Source organism: Agelaius tricolor, unplaced genomic scaffold (assembly GCF_023055355.1).
Source record: "Agelaius tricolor isolate 1412-34295 unplaced genomic scaffold, bAgeTri1.0.p SCAF_7, whole genome shotgun sequence".
Lineage (NCBI taxonomy): Eukaryota > Metazoa > Chordata > Aves > Passeriformes > Icteridae > Agelaius > Agelaius tricolor.
Window position 1 is genome coordinate 18,863,497 of NW_027269267.1, and position 21,932 is coordinate 18,885,428.

Consider the following 21,932-nt stretch of genomic DNA (forward strand, 5'->3'; position numbering starts at 1 on the left):
ATCTAAGGAATCATCCAGCAATGACAACGTTTTTAAATGGGACTGTGGTGTCCTTTACAAGTTCCAGAGAGCCTCAGAATTAGATTCTCTACTATGAGATGTAAGTTCAGTTCTGCACAGAACTGAACACACATGCACATGCTCAGCTCTGCACTACTGACAGCTCTGAGTTACAGTGAAAAGACCAAAGCAACCCTCAGTAATGATCTCTTTGGACTACTGTGTAACACAGGCCATAGAGCCCCTTACTCAAATTATTTTTACACTGGAGCTCAGGCAAAAAAAAAACTCCAGAAATCCTTCTTCAATTTTTGGACTAAAATTGTCCATGGAGATGGGATCCCCTCCACAAAAACAGCAGCCTAATAATAATGAGCATTTCTCTTAGCTGTCTTTTGTGAACTTTTCTGGTCTAATTTTCCTTCCATGACAGGCAAAAAGCTACTGAAATGGAGGATATTTTGAGAAGACATACATCAAGCTCCTCCATCATATTTCTTTTTGCTCTTATTTAATTGTAAGGGTTAAACACCAAAATTCAGAGAAGAATACAAAAATGCCAAATTGTTACCATATTGCAATCCCAAGATGGACTAGAACGTAAATGTGACATTTACCATTTTATGAGTCCTCTTGGACATGAAATACTGTATCTTACAGTTTTGGATAAAGTGGTGTTATTTTAATTGTTCTGGAATTACACTTTCGGATACTACTATCAAATGTTGTGCACAACCGTGTCATAAATGACTGAGGGTTTGAGTCTCTAATGTGAACTACCTAGAAAACAATGAAAGCTGAGCAGTTCCAGTGTGCTGTAAAAAAGCTCTTTCATAAAGAGAAACTGTTTTCATCAGCAGATCAGAATAACCTCATATACTGCTTCCCATCTTTGATTCTCAATCAGTATTGATGCTGCAGTGCCTACAGTCTCTTAGGATTAAAGATGATGGTGGAAGAAAGCTATTTTTATTTCCCTCTGCTTCTGCCTAATGATTATATTATCAGGTCAAGAATATGTTCCTATTTTGCTCCTCACTTTGTATTTATGAAAATTTTACAGTAATTCTTTGAGACAGAGGGACTGGACTTGGAACCTTGAGTAGTACTATTTTTCTGTGCCTCTTTTCATGGAGACACAGCAGAAGAAAAACACCAATAAATAAAATAGAACTGCAATTTGGTATGAAAAGAGGAAAGTTCCCTGGATTTATATTAACTTCTGGAAAATACAATCCTATCACTGTGAATTTGTCACATTTTATTTATGGCAAGTGCAGCTACATGCTATTTGGTATGTCAGGAAATAATCAGACTCTTGGTGTGCTCACTGTAGCATTTAGGTGTTTTTGAGATTGCTGTTGGAGTAAACAGATGCCAATAAAATGAAAGTCAAACCTGAGGATTTGTTCTTCCTTTCTTTGGATAAAACTTATAGGCTTGCTTGTCAAATACTTGGAAATAAGCTCTTTACTAATACTCCACTAAGTATCCTCTGGAGGATGATGTCATGAAGGATGTAAGGTTCCCTAGGTCTGAACTCAGAATTCAGCAATAAAAATTAACAGGAAAGCTTAATTCCAAACAAATTTCCTCTTGACTATCAGTAACAAGAAACTTTTAACAGAGAGGCTATGGGGATTTTCAAGGCTACAGGATTGACTGCTCAGCAAACCTGAACATCTGCTTTTAGTTTCTGCTTTGAAGTTTTCCTCATGAAATGGAAAATTCTTACAGTTCAACATAATAACCTCTGTGGTGTCAGAAAACCAATCTGCTTGTGTGTGCAAAATTTAGCAGAGTGGAAAATCAACTGACAGGAGTGACAAAATAGTGGGATGAAAAGGTATAAATTCCCATGTGCCTGCAGACTCCAATTTGCTGCTGCACTATGAAAATCTCCATGCTTGTGGAGACAGAGGCTCTAGACACTAAGCATATCTTAGGACATAGCACTAGTCTCCTTCCAACTTGCATTTATCTTTACAGTAGCCAGAGGTGTAGATTTAAGGCTTTTTATACCTAGCCTTAAATTGCAGGAGGACTAATGCAAGGTAAGGATACACCACCTTAAACTCAGTCTGTTCTTTTGAATCCATGGCTCTCTGAATGAGCAGCTCACCTTCTCTGGTGCTCTGGGGTGCTCCACCTGAGGCAGTGATTTTTCAGGACCCTTTGCCTCAAAATATGTAGATAAATGCAGGCATGTTGGTCACAAATATTTGTGTACTTATCTGTCTATGTGACTGCAGAGAATTTTGAGCATTCCACCTCAGTTCAGCTCTTCCTCATCTACCTTTGATCAGGAAACAGGCAGTTTCTGTTTATTGTCCTAATTTGAAAAGATCTCATTTTCAAAGGTACTTTCTTACTTTGAATTAGAGAGAATTAAGGCAAGAAGTAGAAAAAACAAAGGGAAACAGTGGCCCAAGTGCTAAAAGTAAAACTTTTCTGTCATCAGAAAAACTCACAGAAATTATACAAAATTATAAACCTGCAGAAATGGATTGGTGTAGGATGTCTAATGACAAAGTTGTGAAAGTTGAGTTGAAAAAAATTACATAAAGAGTATATGCCAACACATTGACTCTGTGCTGCATTGTGTAAAGGGAAGTACTCAGGGGATGATGGAGGAGAGGGACAGACAAGGGTCTGTTTTCCTTCCACACACCCTGTGACTGCAGCTGCTGCTGGCCCTGATCATCCAGGGGATGCAGTAGGAGACAGCTTGCTCTGCACTCCAGCAGGCACCCCCCTGCTTCCACCCTCACACATCACAGAGCATTCAAAAACCTGGTGAGAGACAAACCTGGGAGACTGGCTTACAAATCCCTTCATAGCTCCCTTTATAGCTTCTCTATATAGGAGTTGAAGAAGTGTTGAGGGAGACAGACAACAATCTACCACGTGTAGGTGGAGTCTGTAGATGTGAGTAAAGATTAGATCAGTGTGATATACTTCCTTAAATCATTCTAAAAATTATCAACTTCTTTTAGATATTCTTAAGCATGTCTGAAAGCTTTCACAGATAGGTTAAAAGATTCTGGGCTATTATTTTCTTCTAAGCACCATGGAACATTATCTACCAATATGTGATGCTACCCTATTTTTAATTTCTAAAATTTTTACTGTCTTATTTAGGGAAGGATACTTTGAGAAGTCAAGGCAAGTTTGTTACACTGGACTGTGCTTCATACATGACTACACCAGCCAGCAGGGCATCTACTAGGAAATGTGTGGTAACAAAAGCCTAAGTGTTACTCACTGAAGAGTGACAGCAGTATTTGACTCCAGACTGAATTAAATTTTAAGAATATCACCAGCGACATGGCAATCATAGAAGCTTTGAAACTTTATTATGTCAAACCAACCTTTCTCAGGATTGGCAAGTTAATAAGAAAGAAAAGTTATATATAGGGTCTAAGGATTACCCTATCAGCAAAAAATGAATGAGTAATACAAGAGGCAGAGAGAGAGCCAACATGAATTTTTATTGATACTTAGATACCCAGCAAAGCATAATGAAGAAAAGTAACCTCTGCCTCTAGCTGAGCAATAACAGGAGTGTCGTTGTTGAGCTCATTAGAGTGATACCTGTAGACTTTAAGATAGTAATCCTTTTTCCTGTTATTTTGTTGGACCAAAAACAGTGAATCAAAAGTAGGCTATTTTTTTCCCCCAGGAATCTTAATTGCTTATGGAACCTTGTGAGACTCTATTCTTAAAGAAAAGCTGAAATACACATAAAAGCATGTGGCAGGGGAAATGTGGGTTTTCAATGCACAATAGGAAATCAGGAAACACATGAACCTGAGAACAGCAACAGATTGCAACAAGATAGGGGCCAGATGTGGAAATTACAAGGACACTTTTAGGGATTGTTCAAATTGATCCATCTCTATGGATTCTCAAATGTGTGCTACAGACAGTTCAGAAATAGTCTCCAATGTTTCATAGATATAGGAGTGTTAAATGGCAAAAGGGTGCCTTAATAATCACAGGTCATATCCATACCAGCAGCAGTGTTTGCAGCCTCATGTTTCAGCAGCTTTCTCCAAGTCAGTGTATTGACATACAAATTGAATGAAAGAATTTCCAACACCTTCTTTGAAAAGGTGAATTATATATTATGTCACTTATTAGGTTATTTGATAGCATGAGATATAGCCACAGGAATTTCATTATAACCAATGGGCTTAATTGCTCTCCTTTCATAATCCAAAAATTAAGTTATATATTAAAATAGCCATTTTTTTTATACTAGAGACAATTGCTGTTAAGAACTAATGCTTCCCTGTGAAAACAGGATTCCATCTCTGTAGGAATAATTATGTGGAGTATTGGAGGCTTATTTAAGGGGTTTTTGTTCAGCTGCAGCACAAGCCCTGCTGGGAACTGGAATGGGCCACAGGAATTGTAGCCATTGTCACCAAAAGAAGTGTGAAGCCACAGCCTTCAGCTCCTAAATGCCCAAGATGGTGTCCTCATTCCATCAAACCCCATAGCAAATCTTCTTTTGGCTGCAGTGAAGGCAAAGCTTTTCTACAATTGCCATATGGCATGGAGAACACTTAGTGTTTCACTGTTGGCTGGTACATCCAATTGTTTGTGTCACAGTTTGAAAAAAGCATTTTCCCGAGTAGCAAGACACGTCCTGCCCCCATGAGTTACACTGGTCAGATGTTCCTGCAGTAAAAGTCAACTATTGAAACATTCAGAGCTAAAAGAATCTCCTCCACTTCCCTTTAAAAGAGAAGGTATATGTGGGAGAATTACCACCAGAGAAACCAGTCTCTATTTAGCATCTCTCCATTTCAGGGTTCACCTACCACTGATTGTCTTTTAATTTTCCTCTATTGTTGTTTACCAATTTCTAGCTGGACCCTCAACTTTTGACCTGCCTGTAGCTCTGATTGCTCTCATTAGTGTATGTTATTCTTCTATCCTGTCTTGTAATAAATCTCTTTTCCATTTAGTATGTTCAATTCACTTTATGAATCATGGATCCTTCCTCTGCTAAACAACAAATGGATTTTGATAATTGGAAATATGACAGGAGGAAGTAGGCAGAGGGCAAACTATGTAAGAAAAACACCTGTGAGGAGATAGGAATCATCTGAATTCAGAACTGATTTTTTACAGGGCTAGCCCTCAAAAAAATTCTCCCCATAAGTGAAAAAATGTTTGTTATTTATATTTGAGCAATCATTCTTGTTGAATTGTTTCTGCTTGACGAAAAATATTTTATACATAGAATTAGTCAAAAAGAACATTTCCCTGGAATTATACCTTCTCATTAAAAGGAAAAAGGCAAGTAAATGAAAAAAAAAACAAAACCCAAAACCAACAGACTATTTGTCTCAGAGATGTATTTGTTTAACATTTCACCTGTGATACATTTTGTTTTAACAAAACCATACCAAGATGTGTCATGTCAGTTTGCTTTGATATCTAGTCAAATGCATCATTTCAGTGAGCTGCAGTGACATATCACAAGAGATGTGGTCTAGCAAGGAACCTGGCTCGTAAATTGAATTTGAGTAGAAGAATGCTCTAAACAGCTCTGTTGTCATAATATATATCCATAGCAAACCGTTCAGTAACGGTCAGATTTTTGAGTATTTTTGCATGTCAAAAGTCAACATTTCTATACTGAAAGTTGAAACTTTCAGTTTCAAACTTTGAACTTTCAGTTCAAAATGCTGCTCTCCTGTGCAGGGCCAGGAGTTGGACTCGTGGATCCCTTGCAATTCAAAATATTCTGTGAAAATATTAATTTATCAATGTGTATTGTAAGTTTCAATTGCTACCATAACGGGAGTAGGAACATGAACAAGAGAGGGACTCAGAGAACATCTGTGACCATGAGGTATAATCATAAGACATATCTGATCAAGCATTACTTGAAAAGATTTATATATTATGTAGACTTCATCTGCTACAGACAAAAACTTTTTAAATGTTTGAGCAGAGGTCAAGTGTCCTCTTGAGGAAAACATCTTTAATGATGTTGCAGGAGAAATATCTGCCAGGATTAATAAAGGTATGAATTAAAAGGTTCATTTTAAATATAAAGACAAGGACAGCCTTTCTTTCTTCTTGAAGGGACATATTCAGTTAAAGTGGGGAAAGACATCTTTATAGGATGTTTCCCATATTCAATAGACAAACAAAGTGAAAACAATTTAACAGAGAAATCATAGCTTTTCTCCCTTTTCTCTTTTTTTGTTAAGTTAGCATTCTGGGAGAGACTGCACATCCCTCCAAGGAGCTAACCTTGGGAATTAATAGAGAAATCACAGTAGATTTTTTTAAACTATTTTCTCTGTTTCTTCAAGACAAATTCATTTCTCTGTTCTACTTGCAATTCCTAGAGATGAGACTTGAAGATTTACATGAAAAATTAATTTGAGCAAGGGATATTTGTATTGACTATGCTATGAGTCATGCAGTTAATATATTATTTTGTGGAGAGGTCTTGCTTTGCTGGTAATGCAGCACTATTCAGCATGACTTTTCTCAGAACATGCCTTGTAATGATCAATTATTGGAGAAAAACAATACAGCTCTATTCCTGCCATCCAGTGGTACTCACCAGCACAATCAAATCCACTTCCTCGGTAGCCCTGTTTGCATTTGCACTGGAAGGATCCTTGAGTGTTGAGGCACTCTGCATGGAGGTTGCACCTGTGTGTATTTGTCACACATTCATTCACATCTGGGGGAAGACATAAATGCCTCAGTGAAAACTGTGTTGAACCCCAAGGCTCCTGATAGCCTGTTTGTGCCCCCCATCTCATCCAGGTACTGTGAGCACTGATGTTAGACCAAGCCAGTGCAGAGACCACCAGAGGCAGAAGGATCCACACTAGGACAGAATCCTTGGTGTCAGCTCCACACACACAGATGCTGGTGTATGCATCCATGGAAATCATCGATCCCAGTAAAGACAAGGTGAATGCAGTGATTTTCTGACTGAGGACAGGATTCAAACTGCAGGTTGCACACACTCTTCTATTAACAAAATGCATAAAGCACCAAGAGAATGGGTGACAACATTTAAAAGAGAGCTCCCCAAAACATTCTCATTCTTTCATTCACTGTAGAAAGAATGCAATGGAAAGTAACCCTGACCATGCCAAGATGTCAAGATCTTTAAACTACCTCTCACATTCCAGCATATATATGATGCTGCATGCAAAAAATTTATAATAAGGAAAATTCAGTAGAAAAACTACATTTAACTCACAGCAATATGTACAGGCACCAAGAGTATTTGATTTTGCTCCATTACAAAGATGTTTCTGATTTATCTCACATGAGGGAGTCATGTTGGTGCACGAATGTTTGTACCACTCACATTTTATCCAGATTGCATCATTTTTAGCAGCTGACAGGTCCTCTCATAATGTAAGTCAGCAAACAAACAAGTAGCAGGAAGACTGACTCAAAAGTCTGGTGTGTCTGAAAGTGAGATTTAGGTTTGCAAATAAAATCCTCACTACTGAGGAAACATTCCAATTTTTCTCCTGTGCACACATATTGTATGAGAAAAGAAAATATTTTTTCCACTTGAAGTCTCTCAGGGTTTGCAGACATGAAATGCAAGCCTAAGTCTCCAGACCTGCCTTATGATCTTCCTCCCACTCCTCACTTCCAATATCAATTAAATATAAACAAATTCCATTAATTCTCTTTTTTATGCATGTGTAGTAGTTCCAACACTTCCAGGTCCTTGTGTAGTCAACAGCTTGAACAATACTCCTGCAGAACCTGTTGCAGTAACTTGTATTTTGCTGTTCTTCCAGCATTCAGTCAATGGATTGAAACAGGAGTTAAGCATGCTTTGACATTTGTTTTAACACCTGAGAATGTCAAGATTAACTTTTTGCCTGTATTTATTTTTGTTAGGGAAAAACTTGGTCATGCACAGAAACCTGAAAAGTAATTGAAACCTACTGTTTTCAATCTTTTTTTTCCCCTCAAGTTCTGTCCAAACCATTCAAATAACTGTTTTACAGTCATGAAGGCATTTACTTCACATTCCTCAATAATGACATGAAAAAAGGAAAAAAATATAATGAGACTCCTTATTTATCACAGTTTGTAAGCAAGACAACAAAAAATGGTTCTTTAATTAAACCTTTACCAGAAGTAGCATTTTTTTAGTCAACAGTTGCCAACTGAGAACAAGCTCTTGCACACCTTGACTTGGCACAATGAGGCAATTTAAATTGTAAGTGCCAGTGATTTGGTTTTTCAAAAGGCTATAGAAAAAGAAAAACAGGGAAAAATTCCAAGTCCAAGAATATTCTTAGTGTGACATCTTCCACCCATTTCTGAGGCAGCATCCCCAGGACAGGACAAGGTGCTGGGGGCAACCACAGGGAAGATGTGCTCTGTGGGAATAAGAAGAATGAAGAAGGAACATGCATGGGCTGGCTCCTACCTGCACAGCTGTAGCGGCCACTGGTGTATTTCAGCTCATATCCCTGCTGGCACTTGCAGTAGAAGCTCCCAAATGTGTTGACACATCTGCGGTTGTACGAGCAGACAGCTTTGCCAGTGGAGCATTCATCAATGTCTACAGCAGGAGAAGGGATGCTGGTCAGATCCAGGTAAAATAGGAAAAAACTCACTGGGATTTGCATGAGAATGGTTTGTTCTTGGCTGCCACAAATAAACTCAATAAATAAATCTTATGATTTCATATTTGGTGGTGGCTTTCGCACATGTTCTTATGAGTGAAGCAGTAAAATGTGAACTAACTTTATGGAAGAACACAGTACCAAGTATTATAAGCAGTGCTTTCTTCATCACAGGAAACTCACAGGCAATGTTGAGGCTTCTGGAGAAAAATTGAGAAATTTGTATTGTGGGTCACCACAATAAAAGAAAGCCCCATCCAAACAAAATGCCCAAATCCTACAATACATTATGTCAGCAGGGCAGCTTCCTGCAGGTAAAGCACAGTAATTAATAGCCTCATACCAATAGGGAGAAACCAAATCTGTTGATGCCTCTAAATCATGTCAAAACATTGAATTATTTACTGGGGATGAGAGTTATCCAAAGAATTACATGGCCAATAGCTCAAGAAAAATTATTTTTTAAAAAAATATTAAAATTTTACATCATACTGAGAGTAACAAGAAGCATTATTTAAGCCAGCGAGGAGGGTTAACAACTTCCTAACCTTTCCCCAGAATCTTATGGCTTCAGGGATCCTGCAGAAAAGAAGCTGAGTGAGCTCTCTAACCATACCAATGCATGTCCTTCCATTTGGTCCCAGCTGAAGGCCACCTGATGGACAGAGACAGTGCACCTGGCCTTTGACTTCTTCACATCCATATTGGCAATTCACCATGTCACATGTCCTAGAACCTGAAAACAGTATTTAAAATAACAAAAAAGCAAAATTCTAGGCAGGAATCACACAATTTTAATTTAGATATGTACGAACACAGAAATTAATCAGAACAACAAAAATCCATTCATTATAAAGAAAGCTGTTTATAAATTAACATATAAAAAATTGAGGAGTCCATGAGATAATATCTACAAACAAAACTCTGTCACCAATAAACTAGAAGCTTCCCCAGGTCTGAAAATCAGGTTGGCTAAAAAAGAAGAATGCTTTCCATTTCATGCTGGCTTAAGGACAAAAAAGATGGGTAGAAATACCTATTTTCATAAGTTTAGATAAGCCTTAGATCATACAGCAAATGTTTGCAAGAACAGTTTTCACCAACTGTTGAAAGCATATTAACACAGATAAAATAAATCAGTGGTGGAGCACAGAAAGGTAAAGCAAGGAATAACGGCATGAAATTCAGTAAAAAGTTATCTGTGTTGGTGCTTTGCTTGAATACATTTGGTCATCCTTATTCACCAGATGAACTGGCAGGATTGTACACTGAGATTGTACTAGCTGTTCTTCATCTGAAGCAACAAATCAAGAGACTGTTGCTTCATATGAAGAAGAATTTTACTTCTATTAGGACCAAAACACCTCTGAAGACCAAACTATAAGTAAGACCTAGTTTACTTCACCCAGGAACTACCAAACAGGAAGCCTCTTTCAGCTGTGACAGTACCAGAGAGCAGGGGCAAAGACCCTATCCTGAATAAGCTAAATCAGTTCATCCCAAGAAGAAAATCTGATGGGATTAGATGTGATTAGATGACCTTGGTGTGCCTATTCCATCAGCTCTGGTACTTACTTGCACATGTGCCATCTGGCATGAGCATGTACCCGTTGAGGCAATAGCACTTGTAGCTGCCGTGTGTGTTCATACATCTGTGCTCACAGGGACGTGGCTTCAGTCCACATTCATTCACATCTGCAGAAGTCATTGGAATGAGTGAGTGCTGGGCTTGTATACATATATTCATCCATATCGGTGGATAATATTGCCTAATGTGTGGAGTTCCCCAGAGTGAAATCATCTGGATGGAAAATAAGCCAGCCCCTTGCAAGATGAGAGTTGAGCAGACCATCTGGCTGAAAGACTGCTAGTAAAACCAACACACACAGACCTCTTGAAAAAGTAATGCAAACTCTGGCCACATCTGGCAGCTAGTTAGGAAGAAGTGGAGGGGTGGAGAGAATTGTAGCTAATCTTTTTTGGTAGTTTTTTAAATGGATTTTTTCTGGTTCTAGCCCTCCAGTTGACCTCTGTATTAGAAAGGCAAAAACATGAGACTAAGAACAGCAAAACAGTTTGAGATAAAGTGAAACAAAGATTTTTACTTTAATTTTTCTCAGCTACACACTGGCCCCAAGGTTATCAGTAGCAGAAATGAAATACAAATTATGATAATAATTATGTGACTTTAAAAGGATCTCAAAAATATCAAAATCCTGAGAATCAAACATCCTAAATCCTTCTCAAAATCCAGAATTTAAAGGCTTTTCAGAAACTAAATCAATTTCAAATTCCCAACATCTATCCTTCACAGAGAGAAAACGATAATTCTAAAATGTTTATTTGTATGGTATAGGCTGAGCAGTGCTGACAATGATATATATTTTGCCTATGACAGGGGGACAACATCTGTGTTTTTTACTTCCATGACCTGACACCTCTACCTCTTTCAGTGATTAGTAAATAGATGGAACTCATTTACAGAATGCACCAGCATATGCAGCCCATCAATATGTGTTTAACAGCACATATGACTGATAACAATGTCAGCAAAGTTGCAGCTCTCCAGTCAAGCACCGAGCTTGTGCAACTCCACTTCCAATGGGAGAAGCATCTGTTCTTGTGTCACACCCTGCAAACCACTGAAACAAAACCTCAAGGCCATTCAAAGCATAAACTTTGTGGAGGTGCACAAGTGCTTGTTACAGCTCAATCCAGGAAAGAGAGAGGGTTGCATTCTATTATTCCCACAGTGTTGAAAAATGACAACCTGTCTGCTTGCAAATCACACTGGATTTTTGTGCTACTGTGACTCCACTAAATAACTAAGACTCTCTTAACAAAGAAACTACAGAGCACACTAGAGAACAAAAGTTATTCTACTTAGACCATACATTTTCAAAAGTGCTTATCTGTACCTATCTCTCACAATGCACAGATAGCATACACAGCTCTAAAAAAGAACCTATGGAGATAAGGCTAATTTAGCTCAGACTTGGTGGCAGACTAATACAGTCCCCTTATCTCTGTTATTTTAGTTAGCTCATGTTGAGCTTGCTCAGCAGGACATTCTGCTGTAAGGACAGACCAAGGCTACATCTGCCAGTGAATTAGAAGTGGGTATGGACACGCCTGGCTGATGGAACATGACCACCTATACAGCAATACTGTTGAAACAAACAGCTCTTGGACACTTCTGGCCTGTACCAGCCACCACCCCACTGAAAAAATCCTGCTCCTGCTTCAGGAGGTAGAAAAGCCCAGGAGCTAACAGGGAGTCTGTGCAGTGCTTCCTCCAGGCCTCAGTCTGGGAACCTGCTGAAGTGCACAGAACTGATCAGGTTGTCTGTGGAGACCATGTCAAATGCACATGGAATTACTGCACAGAAAGCACCCAAAAGCTTAGGGCTTCTCTGTTGCCTTTTAGCAACATTTCAGCTGCCAAATAATTTTTGAGGTTAAACTTCTGTGTTTAGAGGGTGAAGTTGTAAGTGGTACTTATTTATCTGTTACATTTAACCACAGGTGATGTTTCCCTTTCCTCTCTAGTGGTACTGAGGAGTTAACTTCTTTCCCTGTGAGAAACAGCAAAAGATGGATTTTTCTAAAATACTTAATAGCACATCTTTAGGGCATATTGCTTGAAAGACACTGTGTAATAAATGGGCTGGTTTGACTATAAAAAATGTGTGTTTAGCATGTCAATGCAATATTTTCAAGCAAAGTCTGCAGGAGCTCAGGAAGGTAGCAAGGACAGACCTAGTCATTTGTGTGGCCTTTATGTCATGTTTCCATCATAGCACCTACAGTTCACTCATCTGCCTCTCTTTGCACAGTGTCCTGCTCCTTTCATCTGATCCAAGACAGGGCTCTCATATTTTGGAACAGAAAAAAAAAAAAAAAAGCTGAGTTCTTACCAATGTGTTAGCTGAAATATTTCTATGTCAAATTCCAAATTTATGGGGGGAAAAATGGTGCTTTTAAAGTTTCTGAAAATGCAATTTTAAGGACTCCCAATGATGGTTCTCAGAAATGCCATCAGCATATACAAACAGCCCAGTCAGATTGATAAATTACATGTCTACCATGTAATTGCAAGTCTTTCTGAGTAGAAGATTAACTTAAAAAGAAACATGGGCTGCTAGTTAAGAAAATAACATGGGTCCTGGAATTGGCTTCCATCTCTTCTGATATCTTCCTATATAATCTCTCCATGCCGTAATCCTCTGACTATAAACATGAGTTTGCTCTTGTCATCAGCCCATAGAACATATACAATATAGGTTCAAACTTTTGTCTGCTGAAGAAGGCTTAGAGCTTGCCTGGTATGCTGCAGATGCAAAAGCCTTAAATTCTTAAGTTCTTCTACATAAGCAAGAAAACATCCTGGTTTACTGCTTTGGAAGATTACAAAAACCATAGTACAAGATAAGGAAACAAAACAAACAGTCTCCTTTCTGGTGCATATGAACAAACCTTGATTACAGGTTTTCCCTGTAAATCCAGGGAAACATTTGCATTTGTTTGGTCCCATGCACTCGCCATACTTGCAACCATGTCCACAGGTAGCTGGTGGAGTCAGGCAGAGAAAGGAGAGAGAAAAATAAAAAGTTAGGAATATTCTATTTGAGAACTTTCACCCTGCTTAGTTGCCTAAAAGGTTTTGCACAAGTTCAGCATCTTCCACACGTCTCCCTCCAGTGTGAGCACAGTAACTACTCATTAACACTTTATTTGGGCCTCAGAATAGTGGAATTAACATTAATTACAAGAATTTGGTTTTTTCCGGGTTTGTAAAGACAAAAGGTCTCTCTTTTTTTCTTTTTTTTTTTTTTTTTCTGCAGTGGTTACAAGCCACATTTAGTTTTGTACTTTTGCCTTTTTCCTTTCTTTAGGAAGCCTATGTGAGAAGCAGCTGGCCAGCAGCTTGAATTGCCATGCTTGGCATCTGGAGCAGGAAAGAGGCAACAGCATTCTCCTAGAGCCAAAGGACACACATAATCCTATAGCAGTTTACAGTCTTGGATCTCCTCAGTTACAGCTGAGGAACGTGTCTATCCCGTGGTGAACATCCAGAGCACACCTGTCATCAGGCAACTGTCCTTAGCATACATCCCAGGGAGTATATTGGCATCATGTTTACAATAATTTGAGAGGGCTACATTTAACCTGGATGCATTAAAAAGTCCTCTGGATCATCAATCAGAAATTAAATGATGACTTTTATAAGCCTTAAGTCTCCTGAAATCACTTTAATTGTCAGCATGGAGGTTATTCAGGAAGAGCAAACCAAACATGCATTTATGTCAGGACTGCCTCTGAGGAAACAGTGAAAGAGTGTGCACCAGGGTGTGAATCTCGATTCCTTATGTAGTTAAGATGATCTGCAAACTATAGGAAAGTTTAGTTACTATATAGTAAAATTATAATTAAAATTAATTTTTCTGAATTCAAGTATCTTCTCTCCATTAACAGATACATTCAGATGTACTGAAGGTACTAACTCTGCAGACTGAGGCATTTTCAACAATTCTTCCAGCCCTGAATGCAATGTGATGCACTGCAAGACCAGCTCGTTCCCCTGGGATCCAAAGCATCCCTGCTTGGGATGTTCTCCCATGGGATGGACACATTTCTCTTCTGTAACTGAGGGGGTGCAAGACTGCAAAAGACCAGCTTGCAGTGTTAGCACCGAAGCAGAGAAAAACACCATTTTGGGATTTACAATGCAGAATTACATTATAGGTGGCTTAAAGAGATTTGCCAAAGAACAGTCTTCAAATTTTATGAAAACCTATTGCTTTAAAACAAGACAACCTACTTCACTGGCTGATCAAAAATTATATTTTCCAGTTATCTCTCCTGGTATTAATTTGCATCAAAATGAAAGTGCAATTAAGCAATGCAAGAAATACTACAACGATCCCTTTTTCCTTTGTTAAAATGGCATATCATATATACAGAGCAGAGACATTTTAGCATTTTTCCCTTTTAGTATATGGATTTTCAGCAATGAATAATCTTAAGCCTCTATACAAATTCACTCGATGTAAAAGGCCAAACTCTCTGGGACAACAAGTGCAACATCTGAAAAAGATCTAAAACATATTTAGAAAACAATATTTTATTGTGTTTTGCCCAAGTACAATTGGAGAGAGAGATTCCATACTGCATTTTCCTTGGGATATGTAGACCTTTCACAAATTAGAAGTGTCCTAAGAGTCATTGTCTCGTCATTAAGCAAACGAACCACACAGACCAGAACACTGGCTGGCTACCCAAGCTCAAGTCAGGGCCACTTATTGCTTGAGTTTTATTTATATTTTTAGAAAGTTAAACCCCTCTGCTTCTCAGAGGCTGTGTAATCTGAAGATAAAGGATACCAACTAATATGAAATCATTTTAGGGGTCCTTAATATAGCATTAGAAAACACTGCATTTATGGCACGTACTCCACAGCTGTAACAGTGTAGCCACTGACCAGGGCTGGGCAGGAGGTTTAGAACAGATGGTGCCTTCTGGATATAAGAATTTTTGAATGTGCAAGTTATGGTTTGGTGTCATTTACCCAAAGCTCTGCTTTTTTTGAGGACATGGTCTCTCAAGCATGTTTTATTTGCTCTCTCACAGATTTGGAGATTTCACTCCTCAGGAGTTTTCCTTCTGTAATTTCTGCCAGACATGTAAGAAACCTCCTTATTAGTACCAAGTAGGCAGCAGCAGAGAAGAAACAAGCAGAAAGCTAATGTTACCTTCACAGTGGCCCTTGTTCTTTCTCCAGCCAGGACAGCAATCCCACCTGGAGCCATAGCGACACACGCCAGGCTGGCTCACAGCCCCCAGCTGCCCACGAGCTCTCGAGCTGTGTGAGGAAGGACAAACACTAGCTCCAGCAGGAAAATGCTCTAGTTCATTTCTCTGCATACCCCTTTGTACAATTGTCTTATGTTTTAGCCACTGTCAGGCATTTTCATTTCACCAAACCTAGAGCAGTATTCCTAGACAGGAATGCAAGCTTCCATTTGATCAGAGAAACTGGGATGATGGGAATGTTTCACCTGCAATAAATTAACTGGGCAAGGTAAACCCTTTCTAATGAGAAACACTGAAAGGCAAAAAAACACAGCCAGCTCCTTGCTAGAATGAGTCATCTTAATGTCAGTGAAGTTAATAGGGCTGCCTCAGTTTGTGTCACATGAACAACTGGATCAAATACATGATGCCATAACTGACAGCACTATTGCCTCGGATGATGAAAGACTGATTCTACAGAAAAGCATGTTGAGAACATCAGTCAGCCCCATAAAAGCTAGTGAATTACAGGCTCATACCCAAGGCATACATGCAAAGTGATTGCATAAGTCCTGACAGTTCCAGGCACTCTGGTTGAATGAGACTCACTGACCATACAAATTAGTGTTAATTTCACCTGCCAATGAGCCCAGGGGGTTCAAAGCCATTGAGGAGATCAACAGCTGCAAGAGTTGGAAAACCTGCCATATTAATTGCCAAAATTATAAATCTGATGGAAATTCACAACTGTGTAAGTCTTCTAGATCTCCTCTGTGCTTTTTTGAGTGCTGTGGCTTTAGTTCTCTTCTCCCTCTGCTTGCTGTTACTTAAGTTGTCCACCACATGCCTGTCCCCTTTATGAAATTCTTTCCTTTATCCAAAATCCTCTGTCCTCATTGCTTTATCCAAGTCATAATTTAAAATGCATTTTCTTCAGAGAGTCCAAAGTGTTGGTTTTGACCCAGAAAATTCCTGTTTGGTGAGAGCTTTGTAGTAAGTGATTTGGGGTCCTGAGGGGGGACAATACACTGCAACAGAAATCTCATGATGGAAAAAAAATGATGGAGAAAAGCCATCAGACATGAACTTTTGCATTTTTTAGTCTGAGGCACAAAAAAGGTAATATTTTATCACATTACAGGAGTACTTTGCATGTATCCTCCTGCACTTATCTGTAATGGTTGCACTCCCATCAAAACAATTCCTGCAAACATCACTGAGGCAAACTAGTAGAACAAATATATGCATACACTTCAAAGACACAAGGTGTAACTCCAGAGTTTTTTTTTACTAGCTGAACCATTGGAACTAGAAGGGAGTTCAGAGGAAATGCATAAGCTCATGCATCTGAGATACTCTAAATAAAGAGATGGTCTTCATGTCACCTAACAAGTAAAAAAGCTTCAGTGCTGGAATAAATTGTTCTGAAGCCACCCAACCTTTGCCATCAACAGTGATGCAGTTTACAGGAGTACATGTTCTTGTGCATGAACATCTTCAGACAGGTGAAAAGGTGTGTTGAACAGCTCTAACTCCTCTGTGTCTGTGACAAATCAGTACCCTGCCTCTGCATCCTATAGACAATAAAATAACCTTTTTCCATTTTGTTATCCACATGCTTACATCACTTGCAAGTATACAAGTTAAAGAATATATGTTCTGCCTGCAGACTGGAAAGTGGCCTAGAATTCACCTGGATAGTAAATGTACATTCTGCTTGCATCACAGAAAATCCCTCTGAATGCATCTGGATAGTGCTATGACTCCCCTGAAAGGTTAAAATGCCTAAAGTCTGAAGGAAGAAGGATCTCATTCCTTTCCAAAAGGTGCTCATTTTCACAGGAAAAATTGATTCAGCAGTGTTTTATTTAATAATTTATTTCAAAATTTTAAAAAATAATGTCATTATAAAGTGTACAATATCTCTCAAGATTTCAGAAAAAACTTTCCTTAAAACTGGGAAGTGTTCCATAAAGCTGCAAATTAAATTAATATAGCTGAACTCTATAGATATTGCCCTGGAGAAGGTCTAAAGACTTGTTCTGACTTCCACAACAAGCATCAAGATAAAACTTACCTTTGGCAGAGGGAAAGATCAACTAGATCCCAAAATCTGGGAGGAAAACCAGTTTTGCCAGGTTAGTCCCTCTCACCCATGAAGAATCAACACCCATCAGCTTAGCTATTTCTATCAGGAGTTCAGCACTTTAATAAAATTAGAAAGAGGAGATTCTTTCAGGTAGGCAGACCCTTTCTGGGAGAATGTCACATGAACCTTCCTGGATATTGGGGAAGAAGTAATGTAGACTGGAGGCACAGGGCACTTCTGATCCCTCCTTGTTGGATATTCCTGTCAGATTTCAGAGGAACTACCTAAAGTATCTGAGTGAGATGGCTGGACTTATCACAGTCTGCTCAGTGTGCAAAAAATTCCTGGCCTTGAAGAATCTACAGCCAAAAAAAAAAAAGTGAATGAAAAAGAAAGGCAAGAGAAGGCACGCTGTGCAGGTCAGATCACAGCACAGGTCAGTGGAAGAGTGCTGTCTGAAGAACTCCGTCCTCTGAGAGGCAGCACTGGTGCTAAAGGTAACAAGTGGCTACTCAGCAGTCCAGGGTGCCCAGGGAGGAGAGAAGTAATTGATTTTGTGTGGCTGTGGCACTGCTGACAGCGCTATGAGACATTTAGCAAAGAACAGTGAGGATAAATAGTAACCACAACAACCCAGGACCACCTGAGTTGAGGAGACTGAAATAAAGAGCTGGCTGCATTGGCTGTCACAGGATTTCTGCGATCCATAGCACCATTTCCAACTAAGTGGGACTAAGTTGCACTGCTGCTGTAACCTGTGTTGCTGTTATGGTTTAGGAATGGTATTCCCCAAATCAGTCCCCCCATCAACTCTCTCCACAGCCACACGGCACCATGTCTTGCTCCCCCAATTTCCCTTCACCCTTCCCCTTGCAGCAGGATGGAGATGAGAGTTGGAGGCACAATAGGCAAAGATTGCAGGCTGAGGTAAGAACAATTCACTGGAAACAACAGTGAGATAAGGAAATGAAAAGTAACAGCAACAATACTAATGACAGAAGGTAGAAGAAAAGAAACATTTCACACGAAAATACGTCAATAATAGACCAGACAGGCTCCCTCCACCACGTTTTGTTGACTGGAAGGAGCCCCTTCTTCCTGGAGGTCAGTTCTTTTCCCTCACCCTCGACAATGGTGTTAGGTGGCACAGAATAACAAATGTTCTTTCTCTAAGACATAAGAGCAGGTCTGGAGCTCATGAACTTCCAGTTCCCAAGGACCTGGCCACTCAACAGCCTCACACGTGCTGGAACAGCATACTGCCACTTGTTGATAACAAATGTTTCCATTCACAAATCTAATATTAAAGAAATAAACCAAAAAACATCTTGAGGCTTCACATGCAGTTGCTGCAAATTCTCCCTTTACGAGCCATTCCCTTGCTGCAGCACTTCTGCTTCTGGAGAACTGGGAGAGGGAACACTGGAATGGCTTGGTCTGCAGTAAGTGATTTTATTGATCCTCTCTCAAAATCTCGTTAAATACCTGCCTCCATAGAACCCAACACCTGTGATGACAGGCTGCTGGTGAAGGGACAGACCCTGGCAGACCAAGAACTGGGGGTGCTCTCACCTTCCCACAGATGGTGCAGCTATTGCCCCATCGGGACCGCAATTTAAGCTGCCGCTTTTCCCAGAGCACGCGTCCCCAGCTCCGCTGTGAGCACCTCGGTGGAGCGGCTCTCACGCCCGCTGGAGCGCACCAACCGGGCGGGCGCCGTTCAGCACCACGGCCCGGGACCGGCCGCAGCCGGGGCGAGCCCCGCGGACACCCCGCGCCCGGAGGGAGCCCCCGACCCCCGCGGGGCCGCCGGGGAGCAGCGGAGCAGCAGCGGAGCAGCCCCGGACCCACCGGCAGCGGGGCTGCCGTGCCCGGGCCCCTCCCGCCCGCGTCCCCCTCACCTGCCCGCGGCGGCCAGCCCGGCGGCGAGCAGCGCGGCCAGCAGGGCGCTCCCGGGCGCCGCCACCATCGCCCGGGCACGGGCGGCACCCCGGCGCTGTCTGTCTGTCTGTCTGTCTGTCCCTCGGGCCGTCCCTCGGCGGCAGCGCCGGAGCGCGGGCGGGCGCGGGCCGGGGCCGTATAACCGGGCGGGGCGGGGCGGGCCCGCCTGCAGCCGGGGCGGGCAGAGCCCGAGAGGGGCGGGTGGTCCCGGCCGGAGCAGCGCAGGCTGCCCCGGAGCCGGCCACGGAGCCGCCGTGATGCCGCCCCGGGGAAAGCCGCCCCGGGGAAAGCCGCTCCGGGGAAAGCCGTGCCGCTCCGGCGGGCGCTACGAGCCCTGCTACGAGCCCCGGCCCGGCCTGGGACCGGCCGCTGGCAAATGGGTAAATCGGTAAATCACCATTTAGCAGTGCCACAGCCGGCCTGTCCGCGGTCTCCGCCTCCGCACGCACCCGCCGGGCCAGCGCTGAGATGGGTTTCCATCCCCGGAAAATGCATTCGCACCGAAAGCTTTCCAGGCTTTGCCTTGCAGGACCATCCCTGAACAAACTTTGTCAAATCTGCTAAGTACTTGAATATTAGGAAAAAATTTCTTTAGAAAAAAACTTCTGCCGAGTTGTTGACATCTACTGCTGATTTCTTCAGACTTCTGAAAGTACAAATGTTCCTCCAAAGTACATTTAAGTCACCTTGTAGAGAGGAGCAGTGTGAAGTAAGAGGTACCAAAAAATGGCAAATTTAGCCCCAGGATTCAAATGACGTGATTAAAATTCAATCTATTTAAAAGAAACAAACTTGTGCAGTACTGTTTATGTGTTGCACAGGATGGTAAAGACTTTTTTTGTCCTGGATGCTGGACACAAAAGCCATTGTTGGTTTGCAGCTGTGCTGCTGTAGTTTTGAAATGCAGCAGTACCTTGAGACTCCCCAGCTCCATTCATTAGACTTGTCTTCCTGTATGGGAGGAGTAGTCTTTTGATTTTAGTTAAATCAGCACCATGTAGAAAATGTACTAATTACTTGAAACTCAATTCAAAGACTCATGGTTTTTATTATGCACATTTATTCCCACAAATAGATATGAGTGTATTAGTTGAGTCTGATCTTGCCACTAAAATGTTGATTGGTGTTCAAGATGAATTTTTTTGGTCAGAAGAAAAATAATTTCTGAACTGTGATGCAGGTAGTCTGTTATGAGCTATAATTATTTCCTCAAATATATATATATATAATTTTTTTTTTTTTTTTTTTTACAGAGTGACTTGTGGATAGGTCTGTCTGCCCTGGTGGTCCCTAAGTAGTATTTCACATTGCCTGCTGGAATGGGACTGGCCCTGGGTCTCCCCCATTCCCTGTGATTTATTAGGGAAATGTTTATTGAGGCTGTAGTCATGGCTGTCTCTCAAGTGAAAGCTGATGGGCAGTTTCTGGACTATCCTCCCAACCTTGCTCTGAGCTCTCACAGGAGCCCTTTCATGCCAAGGTGATACAGGAGGGGCCTGTGGCTTCTAGGGTCATATATAACCTGTCTTACAGGAATGTCCCTCAGCTTTTAGGAAAACCTTTTTGTACTTCGTACATTCCTGATCCCAAAGCACACCTCATGGCTGCTGTTGTTCATATATTTTCTTGATATCTAGAATGCAAAATGGGAAATTAGAGGGATGACAATTATAAATCCTATTTCTAGACTGAACACAGTTCTTGTTATTGTTTCATGAAATGCCATCCCTAGTTTTTGGGTCTTAGCTATGTGTTGTACTCCAGTTTTTCATCTCTGCACCAAAGTGAGCCCCATGATAAGACTGTTTTGCCCACTGAAGATGCCATTTCCCATTTGGGGTGAATGCACAGAAAAGCTCTGGATTTGTGTGTGTGTGAGAGTCCTGCTCATCCCCCCTCATTTCCTCCTTTGCCTGACAAGCTGGGTTGTACCAACAAGAGCATCACCAGCAAGCAAAGATGAAGAATTAATTGGCCCTCTCTATTTATCTCTTGTCTGGGCATACCTGGAATACTCTGCTTAGGTTTTTCCTACTTGTCTCACTTGGTACTTTCTGAAAGTTACTGTGGAACAGCTTCTTAGAGTTGTGGACCCTGGAGCATCCATGCAGGGGAGGAGATTCAGTCTCCAGAGCTTGCTGAAAGTACATGAAGGACAGCCCCTGACACAACTCTGGCTGTACCATGATTTAATATGCTTTTTTCCTCTGAGGCAGTAGCTCTAATACTCAAAGGGATGAAAGGGTGGAATGGAAGATGGTCTACAAGGCTATGGAAGAGAACTGGATTTGCCCTTCTTTTCCATGCTTTGACTGTCCCTTCCCATGGAAAGGAAGGGGTTACATTTTCAAATTAAAGCCTTGAACTCTGAAAAGTTCTGCAAGTCCCCTGTGAAGAGCCCAACACCAAGTATCTAATACATAATGCCCCAAATATGGGCCCTTTTCCCCACCTGGGCTATC

General features: G+C 41.0%; 1 protein-coding gene across 1 annotated transcript in view; it reads right to left on the reverse strand.

Moving 5' to 3' along the window:
* EGFL6 (EGF like domain multiple 6) overlaps positions 1-19,562 on the reverse strand; it is a 31,454-nt gene extending 11,892 nt beyond the window's left edge. Inside the window, exons 1-7 of the mRNA XM_071431151.1 lie at positions 19,431-19,562; positions 15,401-15,510; positions 13,125-13,217; positions 10,224-10,343; positions 9,265-9,384; positions 8,450-8,584; positions 6,596-6,718 (exon numbers count right to left, since the gene is read on the reverse strand). Coding sequence (XP_071287252.1) covers positions 6,596-6,718; positions 8,450-8,584; positions 9,265-9,384; positions 10,224-10,343; positions 13,125-13,217; positions 15,401-15,510; positions 19,431-19,498 — 769 coding nt within the window. The 5' untranslated portion in view covers positions 19,499-19,562. The remainder of the gene's footprint in view (positions 1-6,595; positions 6,719-8,449; positions 8,585-9,264; positions 9,385-10,223; positions 10,344-13,124; positions 13,218-15,400; positions 15,511-19,430) is intronic.
* Between the last annotated feature and the right edge of the window lie 2,370 nt (positions 19,563-21,932).